Source organism: Falco peregrinus, chromosome 5 (genome assembly GCF_023634155.1).
Source record: "Falco peregrinus isolate bFalPer1 chromosome 5, bFalPer1.pri, whole genome shotgun sequence".
In the NCBI taxonomy this organism is placed as follows: Eukaryota; Metazoa; Chordata; class Aves; order Falconiformes; family Falconidae; genus Falco; species Falco peregrinus.
The window spans coordinates 99,784,542-99,796,992 of NC_073725.1; the positions used below are offsets into that span (position 1 = coordinate 99,784,542).

The 12,451-nt window shown below is 41.0% G+C and overlaps 1 protein-coding gene across 1 annotated transcript in view; it reads right to left on the minus strand.

The window, feature by feature from the left end:
* PTPRG (protein tyrosine phosphatase receptor type G) overlaps positions 1 to 12,451 on the minus strand; it is a 408,755-nt gene that overhangs the window by 184,083 nt on the left and 212,221 nt on the right. Inside the window, exon 3 of the mRNA XM_055804321.1 lies at positions 5,231 to 5,410. Coding sequence (XP_055660296.1) covers positions 5,231 to 5,410 — 180 coding nt within the window. The remainder of the gene's footprint in view (positions 1 to 5,230; positions 5,411 to 12,451) is intronic.

Here is a 12,451-nt window from a genome sequence, read left to right on the forward strand (position 1 = left end):
TGTTAGGGGCAGGGGGAGACATCCTTGTGCCCTGTCACACCTCCACCGCTGCACATGGTGGGTACCTTCCTTACCCTCCCTGCTCCTCCTTTCTGTAAAATGGGGAAAGTGACAATAATGTTTTTGAGACTCACTCATGAGATGTCCTCCATAAGAACTGGGTTTTATTAGTCACTCTGACAATATTATTATGTGATTCAATAAGGATCAGAAGGATCTCCTTTGTATTTTTGTTTCCAAAAGCCTTTGTATTTTATGTAACAATAAAAGCTGCAGGTCCAAACAAGAGCGCAAAATCATATGGTGGAAGCTGGTACATGTTACAGGGGAGGTCCATGGTCCAACCCAGAACTGAATCCAGCTTTCAAAAAATTTCCTGTTTGCTGCTCAAACTAAAAGATTACCTGCCTTTCTAGCATCTTCCATTTTCAATATGCATGATCCCTAAAAATTACTACCCTACAAAATCCTTTCTTCTCATCCCTTACAAAACTGTTGCTTAAAAACAGAACTAAAATTAGGATTTTGTTCTTGTAAAAGCCATTGCTGTGCCCAGAATCCTGTGATTAAAGTTTTTGTGTTGGTTTTCTGAATTTTTTTTTTTTAATGGGAATAGCATAACCCAGAAGGATTTCTCTGTGTTCTCAAGCCAACTGTGTCATCACAATGGGAACATTAATATAAATCCAATTTATTATGTAAGAGGGAGGATTTTGTTCACTGCTGAAAAAACAAAAAAAGCTATTTGTGAAAGAAAAGTTATTCCTCTGTTCATGAATCAGTGGCAGGCTTCGCTGCGGACTACGCTTTCTGCTGCACCAGGGCTGCCCCCCCCATGAGCCCAGAGAGCTGGCTACAGCAGCCTCGTCTCAGGCTCAACTGTACAATTCAGACACGTCTCAACTTTAAATTATGTTAAAATCATCTAAATGTTAAATTGTTTGAGATGTTCAGATGTTTCTAAATTGTGCTACTTATATCATGGGACTATTTTCTTCCACGATTTCTGGTTCGTTCAGCACTCCCTTTGCATCAAAGTGTTTGTGTAGGAAGATGGGGGGTGCAGGACTGGCTGTAGGATATTGCCTGTGTCAGCCAGGGTACAACTGGTGGTCACCATCTTCTTACACCAAATCTGTGAAACACAAGGCGCTGAAAGCACCATCGCTCTCTTTCTCCCTTAAAAAATTCTCAGTGAGCTCAGCAGTACTTTAAATACTGAAAATCTCACTCAATTGGTTAAAAATTCCATAGATAAAATTGTAGGAGATGAGGAATACAGGAAAGCAGATTCGTGTGCATCTGTTAAGAACCTCTGTGGGGATTCAGTTGCATCTAATAAATATTTGATAGTTCCTAAATCATTTATGGCTCTGTCAGGGGTCATTTTACTTGTTTTAGATGAATAATTAAAAGGATAATTAGGAGGATGTACAATCTGAAATGTTCATCTAATTGTTCATTTTACAGTATTTCTTACACTGCTGAGCTGTACGACACGTGTTCCCATCACCTTCCTATCTTAAGCAGCATCCCCTTATTGCCAGCGATGTGGTGGCTTCCCTCCCTTCCATGTGATCTCTACTATTCAGGACTAAAGTAACCAAACATCACCTTACTGGGCTTTGAGAGCTGCTGCCTTTATCCAATGAGTTCTGCAGAATGCACAGCAAGGAATCAAACCCCGAGGCCTGCTAATTTGAAGTACTATATAACTGAGATTATCAAACCAAAGGATGTGGTGCACAGCCACCAGGATCACAATTGTGTGATGCCATTTGCAGGATCAGGGCTGGAGCTGTGTGCCCATCACCCTCACGAGAGCAAAAATAAACCTGGATACAAAGCAGCTCTTCGCCTGTCTTAGCAGAGCAGCTCTGATGGTCAGGACAAGCCAGAGTGACGCACATCATGTAGGAAAAGTACTTAACAAAAACACACCTCTGGCAGAAATTTTAGCAGGTTTTTCTCAGTGGAAGGCATTTCAGAAGTTCTCAGTGACATAAAAAGTGGTAAAGTGGTAATGTCTGTGTAATGCTGGCGAGGGTACTGCTCCCACCAGCACTCTTCCCACAGGGAAGGTCAGGCTTGCAGAAGCCTCATCAGCCTCAGGCCTGGTTGACACCAGCTAACAATTATGAGGTGTCACAGATGAAAACAAATAATGCAAATGTAACTATGAAATGTGCTTATACACTCCGAATGATCTTTACCACTAGGGGACCAGCTACTATGGTGATGAAATCGAACCCACATTAGTGCCTCTGTCAGTGTAATAATGCACAAAAGCATTTCCATCGAGACAGAGGCTTAACAAATCCATTTCCATTTTCTGAATGAAACACTGTTTTCTGTACACTGTCTGCCCTTTACCTGATGTGGTGGAGGAGTGGGAACAAGCAAAAGCACAACACATCTAAAAAGCCATAATCTCTTTAACATTTCAAAGCATAAAAATAAATAATTGTTCTATCCGGGGTGGAGGGGGTGGGGGTGGGGAGGGGAAAGAAAAAAGAAAAAGAATTGCTAACTCCAATAGTAATAACCCAAGTAACACATTTCCTGCCAGTTGATGAGTGTCAAGGTTAAGGGCCTTTGGCTTTCCCTTGGACCCCTGTCTCTATTAACCAGTCATTAATTGCTGAGAAATGCCCTCTACATCCGTCACCATTGCTTAAACAGATATTTAGTTTACTGTCTCTGTCAGTCTGCAATATGAAGGTCTCATGTGGCCATCTGCTCCATGACTCTGCTGCCAAAATGCATCACGATTCATGGCACAGCCTGCCTCTACATTCTACCCACAAGCCAAAACATCCTACTTGGTTTGCTGCTCTACCACTTACCCCCTAAAAAAAAATAATCTCAGACAAGTTTCTTCAAAAGGCCAGAAAACCCAAGAAAAGGAATGGGATTTGATAAAATAAGGGAGGAGTTAAAAGCTCAGCAGAAGAAATCAGGGATGACAGCAAGGCAAAAAGAGTCTTCACGTTACCAGTAAAAGGCCGTAAGTTACCAAGAAAACTGACAGTTACTGTTGCTCTGTGAAGCAATAACTTGTCAGCAAAAATCCATACCCCAGTGGGTGAAGAAATCAAATATAGCAGCAGTGCTAAAATCACCCAGCAGAGAAGACTGAAGATACAGCTTTCACTGCCAACTGCATGGAGACTGGAAAATCTGCTGGCACGTTTTGGTTCAACAGAACAAGGTTCTGGCTTGTATCCGAAACAGTGTGGCCAGCAGGGCCAGGGCAGTGACCATCCTACTGCAGTGGGCACTGGTGCGGCTGCACCTCGGACCCTGGGTTCAGGTTTGGGCCCCTCACTCCCAGACAGACACTGAGGGGCTGGAGCGTGTCCAGAGCCGGGCAGGGGCTGGGGAAGGGGCTGGGGCACAGGTCTGATGAGGAGCAGCTGAGGGAGCTTGGGGGTTCAGCCTGGAGAAGAGGAGGCTCAGGGGGGACGTATCGCTCTCTACAACTGCCTGAAAGGAGGCTGGGCTGGGGTGGGGTCGGTCTCTGCTCCCAGGTAACAAGCGGTAGGACAAGAGGAAAGAGGAAAAGGCCTCAAGTTGCGCCAGGGGAGGTTTAGGTTGGATGTCAGGAAAAAAAAGGGTTATCAAGCACCGGCACAGGCTGCCAAGGGAGGTGGTGGGGTCACCATCCCTGGAGGTATTTAAAAGACCTGTAGTTGTGGCACTCAGGGACACGGGTTAGTGGTGGGCTTGGCAGTGCTGGGTTAACAGCTGGACTTGAGGATCTTAAAGGCCTTTTTCAACCTAAACAATTCAGTGATTCTAACATGGTTTCCTATTGTATGTGCAACAATATGTTCCTATTACACATACAGTACAGCATTAGCATCTCTCTTAGAACAGCACCATCACTTTTCCGTGGTATTTCTAATTACATTTATTACTGGTTAGTGTAAACACCCCTCTGTGACTAAAAGGGCTGGGTGCATAGCATGAATAGATTATTTAAACACCAAATTTCTATAGCATTCAACCTTGCTTGAACCTCATGTTGCTACAAAGGGCAACAAAATCAGGATTTCAAAGTAAACAGAAGCATTTCTTAGTGAAGCTGGAAAAACCCCCAGTATTGTATCAAAAACCCAAGCTATGCTTGGTGGTAGTTTATGTTAACTGGATTTGCTTTGCAGCGAAGAAAAACAGGATCACAGCCTGTCACTCCATTTCATCTCAGGGGCAGTAACTCTCAACTCCCCCTAAGATCCTGAATTTCTGGAACTGGATCTGAAGCGCTTGCTGAACTCCAGGTTGCAGCTCGGATCCAAAGTTCCCTGGAAGCAATGGGTGTATCTGAGGCTGTGCTGCGTGCACAGCTGTGCGGCAAACTCCCAGAGCAGGTACATGCCCCAGGTTTTGCTAGCAGACCTCTGACTAGGGACACATTACATAAAGCACTATAGAGATGTATGTAGAATGTTAATAAAGATAAAAATATACTTCCAATAAGTAAAATTGAATTAATTAGTGGTTTAATCCAATTCCCTAAAAATATTTGACCTTGTCAAATGAAGAGGGTGCCCTTATAATTTCAGCTTTTTACATTTTTAGAATTAAAGAGTCATCAAATGCATGCGGCTTTGCATATAAATCAACCTTGACCTTTTGGTGAACTGTTTTGGTAAAAATAAGCAGTAGTCTGTTCTTTTCTCTGAAAGCCAGAACAGACAGAGCAGAAGAGGATTCAGTTCAGTGAAGAACACAGTGCTATAATAATCATATCAGAAACACATTAATAAGCCCCCACTACTCTGAGCAGTTTCTTCTCTAAAACCTTCCAATTTCTAAGACTTCCTCTTTCCTTCCCCCTGAGCCTCGCATCTCAGCATTCTTTTGGATTTGATGTTACAGCCTCCGAAAGCTGATAATTCAAGGTTACACCTTGAAACTCTTATATAGCCTTTTATTCTGAGGAACAACTGACTACCAAGAGAATTATTTTATACTGAGAACCTTAAAAAAAAAAAACCCCTTAAAAAAACCCTCTTAAAATCAATCTGCAGAACTAGCTTTGCACAGAATGCAGAGGCAGACATAGGTGGCTGCTGCTGGAAAATTGTATTTAAAAAAAAAAATAAAGAAAAAAAGAAAAGCAGCAAAACCCAAACAACAGAACAATGAAAAAGGAGGGTGGAACATGGCTTGAATTTTTAATTGACTGCAGGCAGGCTATGAAGACAAATAAAAAAGAACATACCCGTTTTTCCTGTGTTTTTCATCCAAGTCTTGTTTGAAGATTCATTGTCAAAACCATCAAGTTGCAGTTCTTGATACTCATCTCCAACATGAGCCTGATGGTCTATGATGTCTATGGGAGACTGGTGAGATCCTCCACACTTCTCGCTGGAAGTAACCCAGTGCTCGGGACCATAGGTACCTGTTAAAAAATACCAACGCCAATTAACGTTCCAGTGGCTCAATAGCTCTGGATTACTCTTAAGTAAGAGGACGAAGCACTTAAACTCCTCAGGTAACTCCACTGCAGTCACACTTCCCGTGTTTGAAAGAGGTTAAGACTTGTAAACTTAGGAGGAGATTGGAATCCATTAGCTTTGTATAGTACTCCAGCTTTGCCTCTAGCAGTAACGAACAATGGCCTTTTTTTTTTTTAATTACTATTCCATAAAACTATCTGCAATTCCCAAGTTCCCCTCATGCATATGATGTCAATTAGCATAGCGTTACAGAAACTTTATCCTAAACCCTCAGCCTTATTATATTACTATTTGGTTTACCTTTTCACATGAGACAAATAATTTAACAGCTCCCCATTAACCCACATCTGTGCAATACTCTGCTTAGATAATATGATCTTTATTAATGATCTCACTTATTTTGGAGGTTTTGAGGACAGAAAAGATAAAAAGAAAGAATTAAGCAAAATGAATACTGGTAAATTTGAAGAAAACAATGAAAGAAAAAAATTTACTCTGGATGAAGTAAAGAGGACAATGACCTGTCTGGAAAACACCATAACTTTCTTTTGCTGCTGTTCTTACATGAGTTTTCTGTTTCCCTTATTACCACAGTCTGTTCTCACCTGACATAAACTACTCTCTCAAAACAAGTCAAGTCAAATATTAACAGTAAATGAGAAGCTCCAAGGACTGATGGGCAGAGTCTACCATACTTGGCTGTACCTGAGCACATCAGAGCCATCTGTATTACACGGCATCTAGCCAAAAGCAGACACAGAACCAAATACTGTCACCTCTCCTCCTCTCCACACTCTGCTCTCTTTTTTATTTTAAAAAGTTACAGGGAGTAGGTTTAAGTTCTGGAAATCAATATAAACTTCTGTATTTTGTGAGCCCATTGCTAGCCACCATTCAAGGTCCATAAGAGAAAGTCATCCTACAGCTACAAAGAGAAATGACACCAGCAGCCTCTGTCCCCAGCCCGTCAGTGTTCTCATAGGCTCAGCATAATGCTTTAAAGTGCTTTTTAGTAGTTTAAGATACTGTTATTACAGCTGTCCAGCCAACTCATAAGGCAGAGGAGGAGTGCACCCTGCTCCTGTTCCAGAGCTTTCACCAGCTCCAAATTATTTTTTTGGTGTATTTATGAGTCTTAAACCCCTAAATTGTTTAACTAAATTTCATGACAGGATTGCACCAGCACTGCTGCTGGGAGAAGAAAAGCAGCAGTATCTTATGGTGTGGTGGTGGAGCTGCAAGAGGTAGTATCACAAACCACCACTAAATCTGCCAGAGAGTGTCTACCACAGCCCCAACTCACCGTACCCATTCTGTGGGGTTCTCCAGCATGAACAGTCAATAAAAATAATACATTAAAAAAAGAGGTTTCAGGCAAGGACCTTGTCATTCCCACTGTATACCAGCTCTAGATGCACTCTGAAACAGGGACCTTCAGCAGCACATACAGGAGCATCTCCAGTGAATTTCAAATTTTTCTTATGACCTCCCTCTCCAATTCTTAAATTGTATTAACACGGACTAAGAGATTATTTTCCTATGAGTGCAAACAGTGGTTTAAGCTCCTGAAATAACAGCACAGAGTTCTTGTAAAGCGCTTCTCGCTCATGGTTCTTGGAGTGCTTTACAGCAGGGATCAGCAACATTATTCTCATGTAAAGACAGGGAAATTGATGGCCTGAGGAGGGAAGCAACTTGCCCAAGCTCATATACCAAAACCAAGTTACAACCCACAGCTGAACGCTGCTCTCCCGGGACCCCTGATGTCATACCTGTATCGTACCACTGAACTACATAGTCAGCATGTCTGTTCAATGGGCAAACAGCAGTAAATGATGCCCAAATATGCATTTATTACTCTTCCATCTCAGAAGCATATGTAAATTCAATTAGTGCCACCCAAACCCAGCAGTTGTGAAGGCCAGCTTCTTTGGCCCCTGGGTTTTAATCTGTCTAGTTGCAACATGCATTCTTCCTATGGGCTAATGCAAGACATTTAATCAATAGCAAGACTTTGTGCTACAGTCATCACACACAAACACTGTAAGGTAACCAAAACAACAAGAAAGTGTTTTACTTTCAACTACATTTAGGCAAATTGCAACATCCTTTAAAAATAATTTACACATCTGCACAGGTTAAAAATCAGTTACGTTTATCTCATGGCTCAACTTGCATTGTCAGCAAAATCCACTTCCAGTTAATTTCCCAAGGAGAACAGAATTATTAAAAACCTGTGTTACACTCAAACACAGATATTTTTCCTGCATCAGGATGCTCTTAGTAATTGCTTTGCAGTAAATTAATTGGCAATTCAGATTTACTTTTCATATAACCTTGCGTTTACTCCATGAAATTTGGGAATTTGCTTTAAAATGTTTAGTACTACACATAATCATCAAACCTGCCAGCTCTAATTTTTTGGCTTTGTTATAAACATGGGGCAAGCTTTTCAAAAGCACTCTGCTCACAGAGGCTATCGCAGTAGTTTCAGCTGTGCATTCAAAAGAAGCTGTGCACTCAAATTTTTCTTTAAATATTTTGGTGTCAATGGGGAGATATTTGTGGGGCTTTTTTTTGAGTAGGCAGATTTAATTTAACAGGGACTGTATGGCTCTTTCCATGCATATTGTCACAAAGACTTGTTTGGGGTTTTTTTTAAGTATAGCCAACTCAATCAATTAGCAGTGAAAACTGTCTTGTCAAAATGTATAAAATAAGCCATAAAGGTGAACAAACAAACAAACCAACCACCATGTTGAATTAGAACCTCAAGTCACTTAGTTACCTGGACTGACTCTTGTGGAAATGTAGCTCTTCACAGACCTTTAAAGGCTTGTATAGCTTTGTATCATTAAAAAAAAACACATTAAGTCTGCTTTTTTAAAAATTAAACTTGTTTGGATTAATTTAATAGCAATGCATCTCTTTCCATAAATACAGTAGCTTCACTTGCTCCTAAAACTATAATTTACAAAAGAAAGCCTAGCAGTATCTGCTCTCTTCGTGTGATAGTATTAGTTTTCATGCATAAAATGTTTCTGTAACGGTGCTGAATTATTAAAGAAAAATCTAATGCAATGAAACTCACTCAGCAATTCAAAACCCCAACTTAGTGCTGGTGCTGTGACTCCAAGTCCTGACATCCCAAATTACAGTCATAAGGGTAAGCTCTGATTTAGAAGTTCAAGACCTGCTAGTTAAAATCAGCACAGGATTTTATAAATGGATAGGTTTTCCATTAATTTCTTTCAGAAGTTTTTGATATGCAAATTATTACATGCAATATGACCTACACCATTATGGCAGCAATTCTAGACAGAAATAGAGGCCATGACCCCAACATTGCCATTCCCAGCGGCGCAGGACTGGAGCCATCCCACCTTTAACAATTAGCGTGAAAAGGCAGGCTAGGGGGCCAAGAAGAAAAATTTTTAGTTTGAGACCAAAGTAAATAAATTATATCCCCTAACCAGAAAAAAATAAGCTAAACAATCTATAAAATGTAATCAAGAATAGTGCAGTGGGATTAATTTATTCACTGGTAGCCATCAGAAGGTTTAGGCGTAACTGCCTGCTTTTTTCCATGGACATTCAAGTGCAGTTTTAATTGAAACTGATCTTCCACTACTGATTTCAAATTAATTCTTCTTCCAAGTGTTCTCATGCTCCAGACATCCTTGCCTTGCAAAAAACCCTATATCATTAGAGGAGGAAATAGAACACTTTTTCTAAGCTTGCAGGTATTGATTACCTATTCCTTCCATCAAAGCACAATTGCCATTCTGCACTGTATAAATCTCTTCAGTGTTAGACACTTTATAAAGTACTGAGAATTATATCATTAATCATTTGCAGTTACACCTGTCTTGCTTTATTGAATTCTTTGTTTTTTAGAACTTTAAATAAATGCTTTTAAATAAAAACATGACACTAAATAAAGACTCTGTTTCACTTAAACCTGGTAAAAAAAAAATCCCTTCATTCTGTGTGTGACATTTACCCATCTGAAACAGAATAACTTACAGCTATTTGTATTTCATTTTTCCAACAGTAAGCATCATGGCTTTAATCAAATAAAATTTGGAACAAATTTGAATTGCCCTTGTAAGGGCTGACAAATAATTTGGTTTTCAAAAACCCAAACAAGTTAAGAGTCCTCACCTGTGTTAATAAATACTACACATTTCCACTGAGATGGTAGAGCAACCAGCAAGCAAAGGTAAACATCAGACAGCCCCGTCCTGGAGCTGGAGCATTTGATGCAAAAGCAGCACTGAAACAGAATGGACTGGTAACACTTGGCATCTTCAGATATTGAAGTCTGTGTCCTCCCTTGGGGAAATCATGTGCTTAGGTCCAACAACTAAGTACACACACTGGGGAAGGAGGGCTGCGCTCACCCCCTGGTCAGCCAAATGAACAGCAGCGACACAAGCTGGCAACTGGAGCATGCCTGAGCTATGGGATGGGGCTGGGGGCTAAAGCAAGCAGTGAGAAAAGGGAATTTGGCTACAGTGACCCCCGCGTATTGCAGAGAGGAGGCCACCCCCTGTCAGCTGCCGCAGGGTGTTTTCTCACTCGGTCCCACCACACAGAGCTAAATGACACTTGCTGGTACAAAGGACAGAGCGTCTATCCAGCGCAGCGCCCCAGTAACTCCAGGTCCCCTGAAACCCTGCCCCGCATCCGCTTGTGGCTCAGGGAGCTGCAGGGTCCATGGATCTCCCAGGGCTGGCAACCCCCTGAGCTCATTTGGGATTGCAGCAAGGTCTCTGGAGACTTGGCCCTATCCCCACTGAAATCAGGGGCAAAAGGGCTGCTGGCTTCCAAGGTGTGAGAGCAGAGCTGGGGTCAGGAACCTCAGCAACACTGCAGCTTCTCACATGTGAAGTTTCAAACAACATGTAACACCAGAGATGTTATCACTCATCCTCATCTGAAATTACTTGATGCTTCCTATATGAATTCTGCATTCTTTTCTCATGCAAAAATCTTTCTGTCAATGACTGCAATTTCTTTAATAGTTTTTTAATACACAGGCTGCTCTTTAAATAGAATCCAAGATTACTTTTTTCTTCTTTTTACTGTACAGCCAAAACAATGAGCAGTCTTCCATTAATGAAAAACCATTAAAATAATGTATTCTGCCAAAATCTAATTAAAACTTGTACAGAAACTTCCACTTCAAAAAAATTCAAATATATTTTTCCTCCACAATCTTTTGTTTAAAACATCTCGTATTAAAACCACTGGCATTTCCTTGATTTTAAATAATTTTCCAAGTAATGGATCAGCTACTCCGGTATGTACTGGTGTCTAACACACATGCCTTTACACAACATCCAAATATAGTTTAACAGACACTAGCAAATTTTGAGTAATGTGATTCTGATCATTTGTTTACAAGTTAGTAAAAAGGGAGAAATGTCAACACTTGGGTTTTTTTTTTATTTCACTTGTTTTTAACATTTTCACAAAAATCTGACTTTAAATCCCAGGCCTGGCATGCAAAGAACTAGTTTAAGGAGTTTAATTTTGGAGTTTATTATTTGTTCTTACTGGGTTTTTAACAAAATTATCTTAGACAACTCTTTGCATTTGATGCCTCTTAACCTTTCCCTTTTTGAATGAAAATGGTAGCAAGGGTTGCAAAGCAACCAAAACCCCTCACTTCTGCAAATGAAGCAAATTAGCTTTGTCATTTCATGGGGACATCCTATCCCATTATCCTAATATGGGAGATCCTTCATCTGTCATTATGTGTAAGGCAGGTATTTACAGAGCCATAAGAAAAATGGCACTGCAGAAAGGCTTATATCCCTGACCCCTTTTCCAGCTCTACTTTGTCTTCACCACCCCACATGTAGACGGCTCTTGCTGCTCGCTTGCATGTCCAAGTTATCTCTAGCATCTACCACAGGTTGCCTTCCTGCCTTACGCACAAGGAACAGAAAGGATTCAAGTGCTTAAAAGCCAAATCTCACTTGAAAGTCAATGGGGACAATCTCTGACACAGCGTTTTCAAAAGCGTCTCCCTATTTCGGATGTGTGACAGTACCTTGCCATTTAGTGCAAGTGGGTATAAAAGGGAAAATTCCAGGCTTCTCTTATGGCAAAATCCAACCAGTTATTAAGGATGGATGGAATGACACAGCGCATCTTCTTCACACAAAAATCTCTCAAACTTTGCTTGCACAGCCCTGGGTGGGTAGCTTAAAGACTTAAAGGACCACAGCAGGTAAGAAATCACAAGTTTTAAAGGCTTTGGATAAATAGGGATGCTTTCCTTCGCACGGACCGGCAGCTATGATCTGCCCAACCACCTCAGCATTTAGCTGAGCAACACTGAAGATGTGAATCTCTGCCTCTGAGTCTCTGTCATACCATGAGCCAAATCTCAAGAAACACTGTAAAGAAATGCCAGCACCAGTAACAAAACCAGTTCCTTTTTTCACACTGAGAAAAAACAAGGAAGTGGTGCCCTTTCTCAGCTACAAAGCAATGCACTTCAATAGCAGGCTGAATTTTCAAACAGGAAAAAATAATTTAAGACAATCAAATATGAGTGAAATTCACTATGGAAACAAATGCATTTTAAAATCCTTCACAAATCTCAGCCTGGGTCTTCTCTCTGTTATCTTGGACAAAAAAAAAATAGGAACTGTTACTTGATGCTATAAACCAAGACCACCATCACTTTTTGCCATTTAAAAGCAACCATATCAGTAAGTCCAGGAAGGCACCAGAGAAGGTGCTTACACCATGTGAGTTATGACAGGAGGCAGGGCATGTACTGCAGACCTGGACTGGTTGAAAAATCAGCGTCCCTTCACCCTCTCCTCTCACCTCCAGTTCCCTGCCAGGAAGAAGAAATCAAGTGAACCCCACAGGGTGAAGCCTAAAGACTGTATTTAGATACAAGGCAGAAAAGGATAATTTGAATGACGTTATCTCTTGCTGAGTCATTTACCATGAGGCTG